Source organism: Patagioenas fasciata, chromosome 1, assembly GCF_037038585.1.
Source record: "Patagioenas fasciata isolate bPatFas1 chromosome 1, bPatFas1.hap1, whole genome shotgun sequence".
Lineage (NCBI taxonomy): Eukaryota > Metazoa > Chordata > Aves > Columbiformes > Columbidae > Patagioenas > Patagioenas fasciata.
This window is the reverse complement of record NC_092520.1, coordinates 19,649,565-19,671,821: the sequence shown is the minus strand read 5'-3', so window position 1 is coordinate 19,671,821 and position 22,257 is coordinate 19,649,565. Positions and strand designations below refer to the sequence as shown.

The 22,257-nt window shown below is 41.8% G+C and overlaps 1 protein-coding gene across 5 annotated transcripts in view; it reads right to left on the bottom strand.

Moving 5' to 3' along the window:
- Positions 1–19,917, bottom strand: part of ZC3H12C (zinc finger CCCH-type containing 12C) — a 47,506-nt gene extending 27,589 nt beyond the window's left edge. The window contains exon 1 of one of the 5 annotated variants that reach the window (XM_065831395.2): positions 19,588–19,917. Coding sequence is in view for 1 of the 5 variants with exons in the window: in XM_071803892.1 (XP_071659993.1) it covers positions 4,932–4,955 (24 nt within the window). In the remaining 4 variants the exon portion in view is untranslated. Of the gene's footprint in view, positions 1–4,931; positions 5,071–17,783; positions 17,872–18,486; positions 18,693–19,089; positions 19,311–19,587 lie in introns of those variants that run through there. The other 4 variants (XM_065831404.2, XM_065831412.2, XM_071803900.1 and 1 more) reach the window with 4 other exon arrangements.
- Positions 19,918–22,257: the final 2,340 nt, after the last annotated feature.

Below are 22,257 nucleotides of genomic sequence, written 5' to 3'. Positions count from 1 at the left end.
CACATCAATTAGTAACAGAAAACATTATTAAATAAAAACATATTGGTCCTAAACCCCACTATCAGTCCACTGAATACACTCAAACTATTTCTGAATTCCCTTACAGAGTGATAATTAAGTCAAGAAAGACTAACGGCTCTCACCAGAGTGCTGCATTACTAACACATACAGCATTTAGAGACAGGAACTGATCTAATGGCATATAAAGCCAATGGAAGTCTTTGCATGATTGCAACAGACCATTCATCAAGCTGATTTCAATGCTCAGAGTAGATTTGTGCAAGCTTTTTGCCGAATCAGAACTAAATATATAGATAGAAGTCATGTAGGAAGAATGGAAGAAGAAAAGTTGCAGTTTTCTGAACTTCATACACTTGCCACATCAGTTTTTCTGGAGGAATTTTGCATAATGGTATTTATACAGAAGTTTGCTACCCACTTCATTTCAAAGATTACTTCCGCCATCCACATTTAAAAGAAGATTGCTACATCTTTATTTTGTTATTTTAAACAGGAATCTCTGCTAATTGCTTCAATAAAGTAAAAGATAAATTATTTCTCACAGATAAAAATAGACCATATGGACCAATTGTACTGCAAGGTTACAATGAAAAAGAATAATTTACATTAAGGAAAGGCTATGAAACAAAGAGTTCTTTCACACTTCCATCTTGCAAGGCAGAACATAAAAGTAAGACATAGAGGCAAAGAATTTCACTTGAAATTGACAGATGCATTACAGACACAAATTTCATCAAGGAGGATATACTGAGAAAGAAACATTATGTCAAACAGAAACTCTTGATCATTACTAATACAAATTACAGGTATGTCTTGCAAACAGCCAAAATTTCTGACAGCAAATACATTAATTCTCCTCTCCGTTTACAGGTCAGCATTTAAGAGTGACTCAGTATTTTTAAAATAACGTACACTTTACTCTCCTTGGGATAAAATTTTGAGAATGCACATAAAAGAATTCATCCAAGTTTAAGATTAGAGAGAACAAAGCAAAGAATCCAATCTGTGGTTCAGTAAAAGCAGCCTCAATGGGCAGTGAGTACCAAGCATCACCACTGTGGTGGAGCTTTTCCGTTATGGGGCAAAGCCCCCTCACGTTACCTAAGCTTTTCTAGTTAAAATAAATAAATGAAAATATATAACCACCGTTTCACCTCCAACACCTTAATCCAGGCAAGACTGATATGAAAGAAAATACTCAAGTTCCATTTAGATATGATCTTGTTAGAAGGCAGCAGGGCTGTAATACTCTCAAGCAGTGTATCAAGGAATATTACTTTCTCTTCACTTGAAGCTTTAGGATTTCAAGCAACACCACGGATTAAACACAATGAGAATTTAGGAAATTAGCCTTTTCACACAGTGATTTATTAACTAACGTAATGCACTCAGTGCCACAGTGCTAGTAACAAATCACAACAATATCCCAATAAAAGGATACAGTTAAAAAACCCAACACTGTGGCCCTCACAGAACTGACACCCAAAAAAAAAGAAAATCTCTCAAACAAGAAACCCCTATTGGAAGCGAGGCTGCTTAGCAACAGCCTGTAGTTGCTAGGATGCGCTCCTTTAACATACCATCATGAATACTAGCACAGCAAAAGAATAATTTGGTATGAACAAAAGCCCATGAAAGAGAGCGGGACTTAAGTGCGTCTGGTTTCCCCTCGGAGAACAATGCAGCTGCCAAACCGATCTGGAAGCCCCGACATTATTGTTCCACCAACCCCACAATCTGCTCTGACTCAAGGAAGTCTAGTTAATGGGCAACACTTTTAAGCTGGACTGAAAAGTTGAGCTGGCTCATGTACCGCTGCTGCAGAATACGGGGAGATAATGGGTCACTGCCTAAATCCGTGTACTGTGAAATGTCATTTTAGTATTGAACTAAAAGCAGAGTGAAGTTTTTTTTGGAAGGGGGGACGAGGAGGTTGCATATTAACAGCATGGAATAAACAAAGCCTGAAGTGCACAGATCAGAAAGAGGATTTTTTTTTTTTATTGTCAGTTAAAATAATACTTAAGTCATTCTCCAATCGCTTCTTCCTTGAAGTTTAAGTGCTTTACAGCAACTACAATCATAAGAGCCTCCAGTGGGATTCAAAGAAGTCACTAGCATATGAATGCGTCAGAAGATCTGGCATTATATGAAACGTACTCTAGATGATTTGCACATCAACTGCCTATGAAAAATGACCATAAACTGAGCTTTGTCCATTGTTGGGAATGTATACATAATCAGCCTCACATCTATCTGCTTTACGTCTCCTGTCAATCTCCATCTTGCTCCAGTATACAATGGCTTCTTTTGCACAGAACTCTACTGTTTTTCAGAAACTGTTTAAAGTGGGTAATATGAGCAGCAGCTTTAAAATCTGCCACAGACAGTATACAGTCATCATACTATTGCTTCAGAAGTGTAGTTACAATTATGTTTATACAGTAAATCCAAAGCTAAAGATTCTAAAATAGTTTTGCATAAGCAGTTCCCTATTTCTGGCATTTGGTGTCAACCCTGCACACAAACTATTTCTTTTCAGCCAAATTTTTACAATGTCTGCGAACTTTGTACACCGTGTCTGTGGTCAGCAGCATCTCTTAGAAATGCTAGACTTTGGAGGTCCCAACATGATGTCCTTTATCGGATTCATTGATTAGAACCACGCAAATCAGATGTCCCTGTTGAGCACTGCTGGAATTGATGATTTTGTCTTGATTTGGTTATTGAGGAGTAACATGCCAGACAGTCTATGTGAATGAATGTGTATTCCAAATAAACACTAGTGTACCTATATCTAGGACAATGAAGCTCATGAAAACCACAAACGGTCACATTTATCCAAGGAGTAACATCAGATAAGAACAACTCTTTGCACTTTATTTGCAAAGAACTCTCCTTATGCATATTTGGCTTTAAAGCATGCTTAATGATGCAACACAATATAGCTAAGAAAAGTATCTGCTATCAATTCTGACTCAACTGAGAAACAAATGAACAAACAAAAATCAGCCAAAAAATTCTTGTCAAGAAAGTCTTTAACTTTTGGCTATGCTCACCACAGCTGAGTAACGGAACTTCTATTTATAAATAATAAAATGAGTAACTCTCAATTTAGACACATTTATGACAATGTTAGTTTTAAACTACAACCTGTTTAAAACTACAATATCTACAGAACCTACACTAGGTTCACTGTTAAAGGCTTAAATTACTGTATTACTGAGTCAAAGACATTTATCAAGTATAACTGTAATACTCCAGATGAGCACTGTGCTACTACACTGTAGAAGTGTAATCTTTTCCCATTTCTTAGAAGTCACCACCATTTTCCACTAACCATTAACAACAATCAGCTCATTAATTGACCTCCACACAAAACACAAATATTTCTCGAAGGGATGAAAGCAAGTAGATCACCTAATCTTTTAATGTGTATTCAGAATATCTTCCACTTAGAACTGAGCATAAGAAAAGCAGTTTAATGCAAATTTAGTTTACACAGGAAAATAATAACAGTAAATGAGCATGTCAGGTGGCACAGTATAACAGAAATGGTGTATTCTCAAAAGACTGTCAAAAGTTTCTGAACATACATTCTACAGTGAAATAGTTCAGCATATTTTCACACCGGCAGGCTTTTTCTAAGTCTTCTAAACACAAAATGGAAAATATTGAAATCCTAGTTTGTTGAAAAACTGTCATTACTTGTCACAAACAGGACAGCAGGGCTGATCAGAAAAGAAAAAAACTGCACGTATCAGTTATCCAAATGATAAAGATACTGCAACAATGCAAATAAAATAATGAATATGTAATAAATACCTACTGCTGTAGTTTCTATGTATTTAATTACCATTGTATTTCAGTGAGTGCTGTTGTCTGCATCATTCTATCCAACAAAGGAAGGATGTCCCATTGAACAGATTGGTTAATGCTCTGGGGCAACAGATGTCTACTGGAACTGCAGGAGACCAGCAACTGGTGGCCTGCCCATCTTCTGAAAACTTTCAATAGACTCATGCATATGTTCACACAATAGGGCATGTGGTAGAAATGCAAACCTCTTTTTAACCCTTTTATATGCTCCCTTTCCCTCCCAACTGATATATGAAAGTATTCAGGGGTTTTTTTAGTGTTTTTGTTTGTTTGTTTGTTTTTGTTTTTTTCTTTACAGGATCCTTGGAACACAGGCTCATGGAGTATATAGTGCTTGCTCTTCAGCCTCACATCTGAACTCAAAATATAAAACAAAACAGATTAGAAACTTTATAAAAATAGCCAGGCTAGATCTAAGATGCTTACAAATAGCTTTCAAAGCACAAAACCTTTGACTGGAACCTGTTCTCATCTGAGAGCATCCTAATGCTCTATCTCACACTACAGTATCTTCAGGTAGCCCACAATGGAGCTCCTCCTGTTTTCACAAACACAGGAAATTTCATCTGTTGTATGTTATAATAGCAAAGTTGTTTGATTGGTTTTTGCTTACAGGTTTTTTCTACCAGCAAAAACTAAAGTAAACAACAGCTTATTTTGGGAGGGAAGAAAAAAAAAAAGGGTAAATACCTATAACTTAAAGTTGAAACCTCCCCTTCCCCCCAGGGGGCTAGAGGAGAATTGGTTCCATTCATGGCTACTGCCTACCATTTTCCAGTTCTTGGAAACAACACCATTACTGATGCTTTTGAAAGTTCCTTAATAGAAAACGCTGGGTGAGATCATCGGTCTTTAATACACTTGGTCTTCAGACATAACTATTTTTCTTTCCCTCTTTTTCCAGGAGAGACCCAAAGTGTGCAAGTCTCAGCTGACACACACACTAGCTAGGTTGTCTGAACACAAACTGATGTGCTGAAACACCAGAAAGGTGAAACGTCCCATTTCTGCAGAGAAGCCCCTATACTTACGTTCGCTGGAAAACACACAGACATTGGTTTCCTGTAGCTGTTCCAGAAGCAACTCCTTAACACGATTTCAGCTGCAGACTTCAGGCAAGCAAGCAGAACAATGACCGGCCGAACAGATGGACCCGCGATGTCTTTGCTTAACCTACTCCTGCGCGGCCGCGGAGCCAATCACGACCCGCAGCGCCCACAATTAGCTGGCCGGGCAGATGCGAGGCAACCTCCCACCCACCCTGCGTCAGGTTCAGAGCTGTCTCAGATAAGCAAGTTGATGTCATTCTCGGGGTCTGCCCCGGGCAGCATGTGTATTAACGAGGGGTGTGCAGCAACAATAGGCCATACAAAAGAGACTAGCAGGCAGCTGCTGTACGAGAGCCAGAGTCATTAGGGAGCAGGCTGCCAACAAGAAACACCTGGCTTGGGCAGACTTCAGCTTCTCCTCATTGTTTCTAATTCATGAAACAAAGAAAGGAATTATTTTTAAGTAGTAAAAGTTGCGAGTTCCTATTAAAATATCTCAGTCGTATGGAATATAATCCCTTCTATTATGGAAATAAAAAGTTCTTTGTAAGGAAAAATATTAAAGAGAAATAAATCTATCAGTAGCTGTTTGTATTTCCCTTTTCTTTTTTGCAAAATTACTCATATTGGTACAAAGTGCAAGGAGGTATGAAATGAGCCCACACTAAACACTGAAATGTATTCAGAAGCTGCTTTCTGCATTTCCTGACACTTCTGTACATCAGTCGATAAATGTAAGAAACTTGCACACAACTCTAAAAGAGATCTTGTGGGTAATTTCAAAGGAAGGTGAAACGGACCAAACTAAAACCATGTGATATTAATATGTGGAATAATAGATATTTTTAAGCAGTGGCATTGAAACGTTAGGGCACTTGACAGAGAGGAACTATGAATCACTCTTTTGTTCTGGAGTCACTCATATTTTTTTGCAACAGAACTTTCCCTTTTATTTCACAGATCTGTTCTAGATGCCAAGATCTTCCATCTCTTTCCAACAATGAAATATTTGAACACAGGTCAGGAGCTAAGCCATTGCCAGCTTTTTATTGTTTTTATTTTTATTGCAGTAAGCCACACAGAAACACAAACTCCAGCCCATCCCTCCTCTCACTGCCCAACATTTCCAATATCACCAAGCCCTGCAACATTCATATTTAGCAATCTAACAATAGAAAGGTTTGATGCTTGATAAAAAAGGTGGAGCCATGTGGACTTTCAAATAAAAAGTTGCCATTGCTGTTAACCTCACTGAAGACAGCTCAGCGTAGCTAAGGAGGGGATTCTACATTTGCAATTGTTCATCTGAATGACTACTAGAAAAGTGGATTTACTCAACTTCAGCATCATTACTGAAAGCAATACTAAGAACAGCTAATACTAAGGCAGCTGTCCTCCTCTGCTTGGGAGGACAGGCTATCTGCTGGGAAACATCCACTGTGATTTAGAAGAAGAAAAGAATTAGAGTAGGTTTGTTAGAAAAGTTGTAAGTAATTTCCCAAGCTTTATGTGGATATTATAGTGATTCAATACAGTAAATGAAATACCATACCATCATGTTATTACACTGATGTATTTATGATGTGCCCAGACACTAAGCTGCAAAGCAGAAACCCCAACTGCAGTCTGTCTGCACTTTCCCTTGAACACTCCCAAGAACAACTCCTAACAGGGCTATTTTGGAGCTTTTAAGTTGGAGGCAGGAGGAGGCTCCTCACTAATTTCTGCCACTGTGAACACAAAGAGTGAGAGAAAGCTACCCACGAGCACAGTGGGACTCCTGATCTCCAGCACCGGATTAAGCCTCTTTGCAAACAGCGAATAAAAGTAGTGATCTGAAAAAGCTAATCAGTCCCTGCTGTGGTATTTAGACTACCTCAGTTGCCGGTATTGGATAATGTTAAGCATATTAAAACTTCTGTAGGCAAAATATGAAGCCAGTCCAGCTCACCTATGTCCAAGAATTGCCCTGAAACACAAGCAGGGTCACCTGGCTAGTTGTTAGACGAGTATCTCCCTGATTAGAGCCAAGCACTGCTCTTGCAATACCAGAAACGCTTCTTTTGGCAGAGGACATGTACGATACCCTTTATGTACATCTGTAACAAACTGAGAACTCCATAGCACAGAACTGGTATACTTAGGGCTTTATAAGCACAACCAGGGCAAGTGTATTTATCTGGACTAAAAATCGGCCTTAAAAATTAGGTTGTAAGACGTTTACTTGCAAAGACCTGTCTCCTCAATGTCTTTTCTAGCACCAATAGGAATACTCCCACCCCCAGCAACAAACCATGCTCCCAAGTATGTGTCTTGAGGGAACCAGGTCTAAACTTTAGTTGCAGATTATTGTTCATGCTAACCCAATCCTGCAGCCCTGTGATCAAAGTCAGAATACATAGAATCTCAAGATTTACATCATATTGTTTAATTTACAGAAAATATTCTAGCAAGCTGTAGATGCATCAATTAAGATGACATTTTCTCAGTCAACTTTGTGTACAATGTCAGTTACTTAAACCAGCTGCCTGTTCTGGAAGCATTTTCTCAGCTCTTCCCTAAAAGAAATTGCGTTGTCCAAGGTTTACAAGGTGCCAGACTCTCCTATTAAATCATGCTTGTGATGACAGAATAGCATTCATACACAATGCTTCCTAACGGGAATGATGAGGTCAACAACAACAAAAAAAAACCATAGTAAGAAACACTGTGGCTCTCCTGTCTTATCTGTGAGAGGCTGTAACAGCATCACAAGAAGCTGGGCAGCACAAACACACAAAGCAATTTCTAGAGTTTGGATGTCATATACATCCTTCGCTCCCTAATCCCACTTGATTAAACAGCAGAGCAGCACAAAATCATGAACTGGCTGTAGGTGACGGGCTCAGGGACTCCATGGCGGAAGATTTCCAAAGGGCACTCAGCAAAGCGATGGGATGCTGCAGACAGGGACCAGGGTGAACCTCTTGGCTGGGCGAGGGGTGGGAAGGAGAAGGTCCCCTCCCACCCGCTGCCCAGTTTGGTATGAGAAGCACGGATGGGAGGAGCAGAGAGACCAAAGGAGGGAGAGCTGGAGCAGCTGGGAAATTCAGACAGCATAGGCTGAAGATATTAGGGATGTGCTACTATAAAAAACAACAACAAACCAAAAAACACTTTAAAAAAAAAGCTGCTAGTTCTTGCCAACTCCTGTTGTTTCAAACACATTGAAAACAAAGCCTTATTTAAAAAGAAATTATTTTATGCAAGCATACAAAATGGTCATTCTGTAACTAAAGTGGTATTATTGCAGCAATTAGAAAGACAACTTGCCCCATTAATGTATTTCATTATCTTTGATTGCAGAACTTTATGCTAAGCCTCCAGTAATAAATGATACTTTTGCAAGAATACACTGCACAAGTTAATCAATCACATACTATTGCATTTATGAAATAGAAATAAAAGTTTTATGTTACAGACAAAACCCATTTCTGTGCCACTGAAAAATATCCTACATATACTGTTGGACTTGGGAGCTGCAAGGAAGGTGCTTATCTTTAAAATTATGACGTGGTAATAAAACAGAAATTCTTCTTTTCCAGTTAGTATGTTAAGAGATGCAAAGTATCTTAAGTATAACACTTTGAAAGAAGTTTACTTAGTTTAGAGGAATGGTAAGTGGTGCTACAGACTGTGTATACACACAGCCATAAAAAAAAAAAAGCACCACAACTCTACAGGCATACAGAGGAGTGAATTATATCACCAGTAAAAAGTGCCCAGAGTTCAGAAAAACAACTGAAATTATGATAAAGATGACTAATGCTCTGCCTAGAGAACACCTAGACTTAAAAAAACAAAACAAAACAAATATATATATATATATAGGGTCAATTGCATTTTTAAATGCAGTGTAGTTTCTCTGTAGAAAAATATGCACTTTCAAAAGCATTAAAACAAAGCAGCAAAGAGTTGTTTTAGTTTTGGAAAGAAGACTCAGCTGTCTATTGTTATCCTTATAGTTTAAAAAAGCAGGGATGCATTCTCCAGCAGGCCATCATCTCAAAAGAGAGTTAAAAGGTCTCCAGTTTCTACTATAATTCAGTTAGATCATGAATACTGACTGCATGCAAGCCTTGAGGAAACTGTTGCTACATTGATCATGACATCCCCTGTTTTGAAGAGGAAAAACCTAAGTTTTACCATGACATAGCAATTACTTTTTTGCTGATCAGGAGTATAAACAGCTCCGGCCTTTGCGTGCCTGCGGGTAGACAAAGACCATGGCCACAAGCTGTCTGTCATGAGATGACGCGGTGCTCACCTGAGGAGCCCGACAGGCTCCAGCCAAACCAGTCACCACGCAGGCAGCGCAAGGCAGTGCCTGCGACAGCAAAGACTCCCGCATCACCTGTCAGCACCGCAGTGAGAAGTTACTCTTCAAATGAAACCCATTTTCTGAAGCAAAGACTAATTTTGAAAGTAAGCAGTATCAGGGAAATGTCTTCCTTTACTAGAGACATAAATAATTCGACCATTTCCATGGTTTGGCTGGTTAAGGTTCAATTTTTTTCCACTATGCCTGTGTCCATAGGGGTAGATCCTTTCACTCCCTGCTATGATGCAGCCACGTGGAAGAACTACCCCCACCTTTCTTTAGTACTGTGACCTCAGGTACCATTTCCTGTCTGTAAAAAAAAATAAATTATTTTACTTACAAATGCATATACAAGGGAAAAATACAACAGCTGCCATTAGCACTGAGAGGTAGGTCTAACAGTCTTTTTAGCTTTCTTTAAAACTGCACTTCAATCTAATATCTTGTATTTGTTTCTGCCCTTTCAGAGGATGAAGAAGCCTAAGACATCTTGAGGTATTAAGAAAATTTCCTAGATTAAAAATAAAAAGAACAAAACAAAAAAAATCTTCTGCCACTGTTTTTCAAATTTCAGTGTACGGACAGCAAAGGGTCTATCCTATTTTTACACAGTTTGCCAAAGGAGCCCACGAAAATCCAAGTGGCAGTTCAGCTACCTAGATTCTAGAGCTCCAAACTCTACCAGAAGGTTTTCAGGAGTTTGCAAGCCAGAAAATGCTGAAAACCCCTGCCGTACACTGAGATGGCTGTCAAGCAACTGCTCTCATCAACGCCAGGGCGGCGTGGAACACGCTGCCGATTTCTGCAACAAATGGGGAAACAGTGCTGATTTAAAGATTATCACTGGAGGGCACTCTGTTGAATTTCTTTCTTGATTTTATTATTTTTGAATTAAAGCTGAGACACTGAGATACAAAGCACACTAAAAAACCAAAAAGCGTTTCCAGCAATACATGTTAGATTTGATCTCTTCCCACTTCCAGAATGAGTCACGCTGTCTGGATGCTTTCTGAGCACGAAAATTTGAACTGTCTAATTAACTTTCCCTGTGACAATATTGGGCAGCCAGACAATGCCTACAACTGTACAAAGTGTAAGCTGTCATGCTTAGCAAAGTACTTTTATTCAAATTTGTTCTGTCAGAAGAAAATCCTCTAACAAAACTAACATGGTTATGTGGAAAAAAAAGTATTCTCTTCATTTAAATACAAATTTAAGAGACTTAGCTAGTCAACCTAACATCTTTCATCTGTGCCACAGACTATTATTAAGAGTCTGAAAGGCTTGTCAGAGGAAAATAGGCCTCTCAAAATGTCTACTGACATGGCCAGGTTGTGTTTCAGGTCATGCTGCTGGCAACAGAGCTCCATAATCTCCGGGGTTCCTGGACAGACTTCAAGGTGTTGGTTGGACTCTGCGTCGCCCTAAATGGCTTCACAGGGTTATGCTTATTTGAGAGACAATTCCCGTGCCTGTACCACACGGCTGCAGTTGTCATTTTGGACTGGAGCCTTCTGCGAGAGAGCTGCCAGCAGCGGATTTTCTGCAAGACTTTCAGCCTTGCCATTTACTCTTTACCAGAATGAAAGAGCCAGAGAATACGTTAAGGTCCAATTTTTTAGCCGGATCGAGTAAGTTAAGAATCAGAGAAGACAGAGATGGTCACACAGTTTGTCAAGACACACTTAGTATATAATTATTTCTCACTTTCTGGGAAAGCTTATAATAGACCTGACAAGTAGCAACAATAGCCAGATCTTACAGAAAGTGGGTTACCGTAGCTGTAAATCCAAGTTTAAAAATAAATAGAAAGAAAACAGCTGCACAGAAGTCTGGCTACCTGTCAATTAGGTATGGTGCTTCTTCAGATTTACTGGGTCCCAGAACTCAGAAGAAACTACCAGGAAGATCCCACACTGAACTACAGACACCAGTCTTCGAAATCCTAGTAATTTATACACTAATAAAACAGTTTGCCCACTTCTGTTTAAGAATATAATATATCGAAAGGAGACAAACCATCTGTTAGTGATTTCACGTAATTTTTGCAGGTCTTCAGAGTCTCACAGTAATTTCATTCTGAGTTCAGAAGTTTGCAACTTTAAAAGCAGAAATTAATACTGCAGACCAAATTTCCTTATGTTTAGCCTCCACTTTATGAATCTTTTCTCTTACCTTCCCCCCCCCCCCTTTTTTTTTAAAGTTGGAAAGCCAAGTAGATTTTAGACTTGTGAAGACCTGCACAGATTCCTTCCTTAAGTTTAATATTTGAGCCCTTTTTGGCCCCCAGAGCTCACTTTTGTTTTTCGGAGTCCCACCCTGTCCTGAAGTTAGATCTGACAATGACAGATATAAATGGGAAGACTTAATTCAGAACTGGTGATGCTACTAACATTTAGAATTAAATAATCTAGTTTGGAAGGGATCTCCAGAGGTCAGCTAGTCCAACAAACTCCCACTCAACTTTAGTAGGATGCTCAGTGCCTTTTCCAGGTCAACTTCTGAGAATTCCAAGGCTGGAAATTCCACAAACTTTCAAGGCACCTGTCCCAGTATTGAAGTATCCTCATGGTGCCATTTTCATTCATTTCCAGCCAAAATTTCTTCACTGTAACTTGCGACTACTGTCTTTTGTTTTGCTGCAGTACTTCTGTCTTCTCTATAGCCTCACGTTATGCAGCTGAAGAGAGCAATAAGATCCCATTTAGTCTTCTCTTACTAAGGTTGAACCAATTCAGCTCTCCCAGTCTCTCCTTGTATGCGACGTGCTTCAGTCCCCCATCACCCTGGTAGCTGTCGACTGGACTTGCTCCAGCATAGTCAGTGCCTTCTGACCTTGGAGACCAAAACAGGACACAGTGCTCCAAATGCAATCTCATCAGTGCCAAAAAAAAGGCAAATGATCACTCCGCTTGATCTGCTGGCTATGCTCTTGCTAACACAGCCTATTTGGTCTCATTACCTATTTTTGCAACCTCATCTTCCACTTATCAAGGGATGAAGCTTCACTTTCCACAAAATCATTCCATCTCAGTGGATGAAATAAACTCTACTTACAATGCCCACTGGAGGCATCTGTTTTCAGTCTGCCTGCTCCAAGTGTTTTCTCTCCAGAGCAATCTCAGGCATACCAACAAATGCATCCACGCTGCAGCTGAACAATTCAAACTGCTCATGGAACTATGTGAAGCACAGCAAGAAAGATCAGTATTAAGGCAATGATATTTGTTTTCACACTGAATGAGTTTGTTATCTGAGGTCCCTCTTGTGACAACTGTACACATCAAAAGGTAACTGATTTGGAACAAACTACAGCCTGAAATTTAGGAAGGTGTCCCATGGGAACTACAGATTGCTACCACAGCCTCACAAAACTTTTGAGCTGCCAGTTTTATAAAACAACTCAGATGAAAGATCATCACGAAATACTGAATAAAACCTTGTGGAGAGACAAGGCATGTAACCAACACAGTTAAACTTAGCAAAGTGAAAGATCAATTATTCTGAGTATTGAAAAAGACTGTCTGTGTAATTCCACAATGCAAACAGATGCTAAATGTCTCTCAAGATCCGTAGTTTAATTTCACATAATTCATCAGGCAAGGGTGGTTTACCAAGTTCCACTTATAACACAAGAGATGATAATTCAGAAAATGTAGAGAGCTCACAAGAAAGTAAGTCAAAACTTTGGATGAGTCTATGTAATAAGGTCAAACTCCAGCTAGTGGGTACCACCTAAATATATTTATGAGCCACACAGTCTTTTGCTGGAACCAGATGAAAGTCACATCAATGTATGCATGATACCTGATGTTATCTTCTTCCACACAATAGCTAAAATAAAAAGCAATTAACAGACAAGCAAAGAGGTGGCTGAGGAAACAACAGCTGAAGCAGAAAACACTGATTTTAATCTTTCAGCTGTAAGCACAGGCTGTAGCTCAGCAACAACTTCAAGAAACCCAGACTGTAATCCCAACAGTGACAGTTCCAGAAACACTAATGAGTCGAACTCACAGCTCAGCAAGAGCGGTAAAAGCCCAGTTGGCAGCCCAGCAAGAATAGCAGCAGCAATCCCAGAAGCAGCTGCTACAGAGACTTGTGAACCCAGGTGCACAGCCCTGGGCACTTGTACAACACAGCCCTTCCCCAGCCAGAACAAACCATTTCCAGAGGTGTATCTGGCATTACAAATAGTATGTATTGGAATTACTGCTGAAGGAGAAATTGTCTGAGGTTTTCAAATCAGTTTAATGTTTTAAGGTGGAAAGGCCTTAGCAGATGTTGCTGCAAAATATGAGGCTCTCAGACCTTCCACTTAGGCAACATGGAGATATCCATGAAAGGGCTGATGGTACTTTTTACAGGAGAAATGTCTCTCAGCAAAGATGAGGCCATGCATTGATGCTGAAAATATCAGATAACTCAGTGATTCAAACATTAGCTTTACAGATGACGAAGGACTGAAAAGATCTGTGAAGAGTCAGGGCACCAGCTATAATAGAACGGTGACGCGAAAAAGCATAGAGATGAGGATTTATAGTCACCAGCTACTTATGTTAACAGTTTGCAGAACAAAAGGAGACTAGGAAAGTAACTTCTGTTAAAGGAAATAATACAAGCTGTCCCTCTTCCAGCTAATCACTGCCAAACCACCAAGTTTCATTAGTCTTAAGATAAAAGGTTGAAGTCACAGCACAATAGAAATTTTCAGCTCATCGGAACACTTCAAAGTTTGATGGGACTGATTCACTGATTTTGCAACTTAACACATTACTTTTTACAGCTCATAGGGGAGGATGGTTCATAGAAACGGTCATTCAGGAATTATCATGACAGTTTTTGTAAATTAGTAAAGGACTCACGGATTTAAGACTCTTCCCAGCCTCCGAGCTTTACCTACTCGCAGCAAGCAGACCGCTCTTCAGGTATTTGCAATAACCTTCATCACAATTTACTGCTGAACACCTCCAGGTTCACTGACTTCCCCATCTCTGGCACTCCCCTTCAGCTTTCAACCACCTCCCAAGACATTCCTTCCATACCAAAAGAAATTACTGTATTTCTTCCATTGGGAGGATTATTAACCTCCATTAAACCCTCCTTCACTCCCAAATACTGAACGTCTTGCTTTGTCTCTCCCTCCTCTCTCTCTACTCTTTTCTCAAAATATCAACTTCCCATTAAGTAAAATCCCTCATCCTGGACATAGCTTTAGTTTCCTCACTATCCACTGTCAAGGAAGCTATAATTGTAACAAATAATATATTTTAAATACTTCGTATAATCTTGCAAAAGTTTTATGCAAAGGATCTATTTATCCTGAAAGAACTCAGAACCAAAACACTTTGGTCTAAAATAGAGATACTGGGAGCTGTAAATGTGAGCACATAGGTGCTTTCTACATTTAAAGGACAGCAGACCCTGTGGTGGTCTAGCATTCTCTTCTCTATCTATCTACCATACACACACACACACATACATGGACATACACATACATAAACAAACATCTCCCCTCCCAGGGAGGAGGATGACACATCCAATTTTAAAGTGTTATCCTGGTATCATAAATCAAGCAAATACAACCTTAAAATGCCCAGGCAGTCAGGATAGTGTGGTGTATGCTGGGAGGTGAGCCTGGAAGAATGACAGATCTTGCAGTTGCAGAGGGTGAGCTTCATTACTCCTCAGGGCAAACTGAAAAGGTCTTGTCTGGACCTTTCCAGTCAGGATAGCATAAGTACAAGTTTGAAAATTAAAGTATTGTTTCAAAACATACTCCCTCTGAAGCTATGATTCAGGAATAAATGGAGCTTTAGTTTACCAAAAAGCTAAAATAACTCCGTAACTGGGGAATATAATATCCTTGGAGAATGGGAAAGTCAGTGTCAAGCCCAGCATTTCATACTAAGCAAAATACAATTTGAATTTTTGGGAGTGCAAGCTCAGCCTTTTACACAAGAAATGTGATCTCCCCTGAAATAATCAACCCTGATGGGTGAAAGAGAAATGCCTAGTTCAACTACGCAGAAAGCCCCAAGGTTATGAAAACCTTCCTCAGTTTCTGCTCATCACGAAACAACACAGTAAGGAACATACTTTTTGACAGAGCCTCAAACTGCCACACAAAACCATTTAAAGATGCAGAGCTTTAAAGTGAAAAATATCCATAGATTGTTTTTCTCCTCTAACTCTGGAAAGCTGCCTATTCCACAAGACATGCAGAGGAAAAGTATGGTGAGAGAGAGAAAAAAAAACAATTAAAAAAAAAAGAGGAAGAAAGCGGGGGGAAGAGGGACAAGGGGAGAAAAATGCCTCATAACTCTACCAAGAAGGCAATTAAAAGTAGATTACAATTGATTTTCTATCTATGTGCTAACTGGAAATGACTACAGCTTGAGATCAGGAGGTAAAAAAATGACTCTGCTTCTTGTCACACCATCTCACCTCTGGTTTTGTTATATTCTACCTTTAACATACAATTCAGTAACTAAGCTGAAGTGTCACTTCTTTCAAGCATAAAAACACAGGTTTGTTCAATTAATGGGTTTCTTCCTTTCAAATATATAGCAGAAGTAGTATATTTATTGTAAATATTTAACAATCTTTAAGACAGGAGGCATTTTAAACACAACTATACATAATAACAGATATGAAGCATCACCATACAATAACTGAGGACAAAAGCATTTCAGTCTCTTCACAGAAACAACTTACTGCAGTCTTTGTACAACAGCTGTTTCTTACCACACCTCAGATATAGTTTCCAGTACCACAAGACACAAAAACGAAGTGTAACCATCTTAATCACTAATCAGGCAGCTGGCTAGCTGCCATGGCAACGAACACTACAGAAAAGAGTGAACAACCAAATCTCTCTTGAGTAACTTTAAAAAGCCCCTCATCCATGATTTCCTAGTTACATGTGGGAAACAGAAAAAGAAGCGGAATAATATTTACAGAACAGGAAAAAGAGGAGTTATACGTCACACATTTTCTAACCTTCCTCTTAGTTACTATAGCCCCCCCCAGCCCCTTTCTTACTATTGTCACTTTCTTTCAAGTACTTCAGTTTTTAAGAATTTAAAATACAGACTACGAAGAGATTCCTGACTGGAAGCTAAGGCTAGCAAAATTCAGATTAGGATCTTACTTAAAAAATAAAAGTGCAACCAGTGAAAAACTACACAGACTTTAAGTGTTCAACAGCAGATTTCTTTTTAAGTACTGGTTCAAGCCCGATGTTACAGAACTGATGCAGAAAATACCAAACAAGATTTAATGACTTCTGTAATGAAAGAAGTCAAGCTAAACCACACACCTCCTTCCTACTGAACACGGAGTTGCACAGCCATAGCCATTTCTGAGTACAACAAACACTGACCTGAGCCAAGCAAGTTCCTCTTTTCACTTCACACTGACTTTAAATTGTCTGTTTCCAGCTCACTTAAACAGTATTTTCAATCGCATGTAGGATGTATAAGACCTCAGAGAAGAAAATCTCATACAGTTTTTGACTTACCTACGTAAAATCGAACTGTAAATAGTTTCATCAACTATCAAACTGAATCCCCCATCTTTTCAAGTTTCATTGACTCCAAGCCTAGCTTTCTTCAAAAGAATAAAACAGCTCTGGAATACCAATAATGTTTGTAAAAGCTGGCACAACCCAGAGAAGCAGCAGTGAAATCACTCCAGTGGACTGTTGCTCAGCTCAGCAGTCAGCCTGAACTGCACAATCTACACAGATGAGTCAAGCCTGGATAATCCCTTCATGCTCTGTCAGGTTGAGTGTATGGGGTTTGTTTTTAAATTGCATACCTTCAATAAACTCGACTTCTCTTTGCATTTACATTGTGAGATGACATTTTTTAAAGAATGTTTTGATTTGCAGATGCCTAAAAACATTACCAGTGGAGCTCTATCAGGACCTCATAAATAATAGCTGCCTTTTTAAAAGGATCACAAATAGTAATAGTGATTATACGACCACTGACTGCTGCCCTATGGAAGTTTAGCGTAGTAATAAAGGTGTAACAACCATGTTGGACTAAAATAATAAATATGGCATGGTTTGTGGAGAGTTAAATATTTTGAATTGGTTCAGCTACCTTCTTTAGGGGAAAAAGTAGTTTTTGAATTCTGAAGACTAATTGGTCCAATTAATAAAAAAGGTAGGAAGAATATAAAAAGCCCTTTCCCCATTTCTCTAAAATGGTTGTGTTTTATACTGACATAACGAATTCTTTTTAAAACTATGTGCTCAGATTTTGATTCATTCACTACAGTACACTTTGTTGAGGTGTAACCTAAGCCTGGAGCATCACCAGATAGAAAATTTAGCTAATTAAGATTTATCTAATACAGTACTGGCAGAAGTGTTATTGTGAACTCATTTGCTATGTGGGCACAGGCTAAGTGGTCAGGAGATGTGGAAGACTAATTACCCCACCACTTTGAAAACCCAGACATACCTGAATGGTTTATTTTCTTTTCAGATCAAAAGACTGTGCTACTGCTATCTTAAGTATGCCGTTAATTCCGTAATCCTAAGAGCCACAATTATGAATGATGTCTCTGCTCTGCAAACACAGACAGAGAGGACAAGACACAGTAAACAAGACATTTCAATATATGTGCTGTTAAAGAAGCGTGGTCTGCTGTTCAGTGGGATGGGTTTACTTAAGCCAACTTTCATAAACACCATCGCATGAGGGCTATTTGGCCCTGACAAAGTTTGCAAAGCAGGGTCAGGCACGGGAGTGCCAGACACAACCAGGATGGGTTGCAGAAGGTGCTGTACAAACACAGCACAGCGGTTTCCTCCCCCGGGGGCATAATAAAATAACGTCACCACTCCACAAATACAACCGTACATGCCCGGCATTACTCAGACATGCCTGCAGAATTAGGTCCAAAACACACAGGTGAATGAAAATTATTTTTTAAGAGAAACTGCAACTTAAAAGCCACCGCTGGATCTGAGAATGGTTCCGCCAAAGCTTTTAGAGGTTTTTGCCTATTACGGTTTGGTTAAATAGAGCAAGACAATTTACACAGCCGGTTCTCTCACCCAAACTGCAGAAAATAAATCTCCACTGTTCTCACTGAATTATTAAAAACTCCCTCCAAAACCCAAAAGTTAGAAGCAGGGGAAGGGCAGGGTAGGCAGAGTACCTGAAATAACTTTTAAATTCCTTCTCAGACTCCCGGTACCGGTGGGTATGCGTGTCCCCCGGGACCGCCGTCGCTCCCAAAGCCGCGGCGGGACCAGCACCGGGGGCAGCGCACCGGGGTCGGCCCGGCGCTGCGGTGACACACGGCCGCTCCCGCCGGGGTCGGCAGCGACGAGGTCGAGGAAAACTTTCCGCAGGGACGGGGCCCACCGAGGGGCCGGCCGCGGGGCCTGCCGGGGCACGGGGCGGCCGGCGCCGGCCTGCCGGCCCCCCGGGGTGGCGGGACGGAGGGGCCGGGCTGTCTCCTACCTCCCCGGGAAGCACCGAGCGGCGGCGGCTCCTCCGCGCCGCGGCCTCCGCCGCCCGAGCGACCTCCGCCGGGCGACCTCGGGAGGCGCCGGGGGCAGGGCCGGCGCCGCGGCCCCGTGTTGACAAACGCGCTGGCTCAGCCCCGGCAATGGGCGGCGCCGGGGCGGCAGCGCGGAGCGGGGCAGCCGCCGCTGGCCACGGTACGGCCCCCGCCGCCATCGCCGCGGGCCGCCGCGCACCCCGCCTCAGTCCGCCCGGAGCCCCCGGAACCCCCGCGCCGCCCCCAGCCACCCACCTGCAGCCTGCCGGCAGCCGCATGCCGTGAGGAGGGCGGCCCGCCCCACCGCTGCGGGCGGGAGGAGCGGCGGCAAGGTCGCCCTCCCTTCGCCCGCTGCCGCACCGCCTCCCGCCGCCCGCCTCATGCCCGCGGCGCTGCGGGGCGCTCCGCGGGGCCCTGCAGTCAGCCCGCCGGGCCCCCGTCGCCGCCGGCCCCCCCGCCTCCCGCCGCGCCGCTGTGAGGCCGGGCCGGGGTGGGCAGAGCCGGGGCGGGCGGGCGGCACCTGCTGCCGGGGCGCGACGAAAGCTGACAGGGGACCAGCACCGGGGGCAGCGCAGCAGGGTCGACCCGGCGCGCCCCGGAGCGCGGCCCCGCGCCGTGAGGGCCCGGCCCGGCCCTCGCAGCGGCCTGCGGTGGTGGGCGGCGGAGGGACACGGGCCACCCGCCGTGTAGTGGATTCCCGCCCGCAAGTGAAGGCCGCCGTAGTGCCACCCTCCCGAAACACCGAGACCTTACCGGCTGGGCTAGAGGGCGGGCACCGTGCTGGAGCGGCCCGGCCTGGCCGAAGGGTCCTCCCTGCCTGGCACGGGTCCTGCTGCCATCTGAGAGAATCTCCTGTGCCTATGGACAGTCACTGTTCAAGTCTCCCCAAGCCTCGCTGTCCCTGTAGATGGAGAAAGGGAGGTCGTCGGAAAGCATTTTGCCGAGGATCACAAACTCAGTCTGTGGCGGAGTTGGTAGAAACCTTAATTTCCGTCCCGTGTTCTAATTATGAGACGTTTCCTCCCACCCCGCAGTTACTTCTGTGCAGATGAAGTAATGGAGCTCTTCACCATCCCACCCTGCCTTCTGTGCTGCTGCCGGGGCGGCTGAGCGCCAGGAGACTGGTTGGAAGAGATGAATGAAACTCTGGTGTTGTGATTACAGCTCGTGAGCTGAGTGAGCGTATCGTATACAAGATATGACATACAGCTATTGCTACTCGCAGACTGGAAGATTGTATATATAATTGTTATTCACCCCTATTCTATTATTGAAGTTTATAAAAGACTCTTCCAGTACCCAGCAGAAAATGGGCTAAATTTCTAAAATTTTGCATCTAATCTACAAAATCCTACACAGAAATACAAGACTGAAGGCCCACTCTGCAGGGTTTACTTTTCCAATAAGAAGTGATAGATTTTCTTGGGCAGAAGATTGTAGAGGAACAGGGCTATGTCGTTTTCCTGTATATGTTTCAATAAACCTTCCCTCTTAGAGCTGACATAGTCTGTAAGTGCAACAGCATGATTTTATTTGTTCAACTCATCCAGTACGAGGTCTGTTGAATTCCCCGGTGTATCTCACCCACATTTTAGACATTCGTTTGGAGGGCTCAGCTCATCGTGCAAGAGGCTGACTCTCTCCTCTGGTTAGTTACCTAGATGTGCAAGAGGAGTTTGAGACTTGTTTCCTCAGTCCCAGACATGGTGATGCTGTTTCAGAAATGTTAGAGTGATGTCCAAATGCGACTATGAATATTAATTTAATAGAGAAAATTGGTGAAAACAAGACTAAAGAATTAGACACTTGAACTGCTACTTTGCTGCTTATTATAGAAGCCTTTGCCGGTGACTGAGGAGTGTATGAGTCAGTTAAAAGCGCTGCAGTGCTGGAGAAAATGATTCTCAATTATCAGAATAAGAGAGAACAGAATAATGTGGAGTGGAATTGGCTTTGAAACTGCTTAAAGTCACAAGGGAGTTTCACATTAACTTTTTTTCTTTAGTATACAAGAGTTCCTGGTGAGTTTGTCTGAAAGATCTTTTTGACCTCATCTCCTGTTTAGAAGAGATTGTGTTTCTGTAAACCTACAGTACCTGTGTAATTGGTTAAAATGTGCTAGTTATAAGCACAAGTTAAGTCTGCTCAAATGTGAGATTTACTCAAAGTGAAGTGAGCTGCTTGATGTCACTGCATTGCTCATTGGCAAAACCTCATTTCCTCTCTATTACCTTAGGAAGCAAGTTGCTTCCCTTTTAAAACAGAGATAGGGGAGTCAGAATCCAGGATTTTTCTGTCCCGTGACCATAAAGCTCAAATACAGCAGTAGTACCTTGAAAGGGAGGGCCATAAGTGTTAAAAAGACTTTCTCTGAGTAGGACGGTCAGGGCTGGGGATTCATTCACCTCCAGCACTTCCCACATCTCCTCCTGGGTTTGGTTTCCCATTCTGTGTCCACAGTCTTGCCCACACCACTGTTCTTCAGGTTTTGCCGAAACTCAGGATATCCGTAGCTTCTCTGGGACTTTCACACATTGCAAAACACTTTCCTGGTCAGCAAATGGAGGAAAAAGTTGTTAATGAATGGAAATTCACTCATGGGATTAATCAGTACTTAAAAGCAAGAAAAGGGAAAAGAGGACTGGCTGCCTCATTCTGAAACCAAAACCTCTTTTGTTTCTAGAACCTGTATTTGAATAACTACGATGTAACAGTACAGAATAACAGAAGTTTATAAACAATACTTTTTTCTATAGAACTGGCCTCTACGTGTTAGTTCTGATTTTCTTCCTCTCATCTTTATGAGTCTCTGTCAAGTCAGAATGGCTTTAGCAGCTTTGCATGTTACTTTTTTTTTTTTTAATTAAAAACCTGCACCTTCATATTTTCAGAATTTCTTTACTGTCTCAATTATGCTGTGCATTTAATCTGCCATTTCTGCTCTCCCCATACAAGCTACAGCTGTTTTCCATGACTTGGATATTTTGTGCCTCTGACATAGAGAATGCCTCTTCTGTTCCCACAGTTGTCCAACAAGCTGGCCAGTGTGTGTAGCTGAGCCTGCTCCTCACTCTCTTGGCTGGGAAACCTGCGTTTTGTGCTTCCATTCACAGCAGCCCCCTTCTCAGGTAACCCCTGCCCCAAACTCTCTAGATCAGGGTTGTTCTTGAGATTATCAGATGTGCCAGAGCAGATAATTGATTCCAGCAGGATGTCATCACTATTAGTGTCTGTTGTGTTTGTCTACTTAAATAACTGCTGCTTTACTCGAGGATCCTAAACAATAAGTTTACTTCTTGCTGGCTTTCTGCTTCAGCCTTTTGAGTACCTTCTGAAGGTAGACCTTTCCTTTCTTCACTTAACCACAATTATGATCTTATCCCAAACTGGCATCCTTGAAATGTCCAGGTGATTTGACAGCTC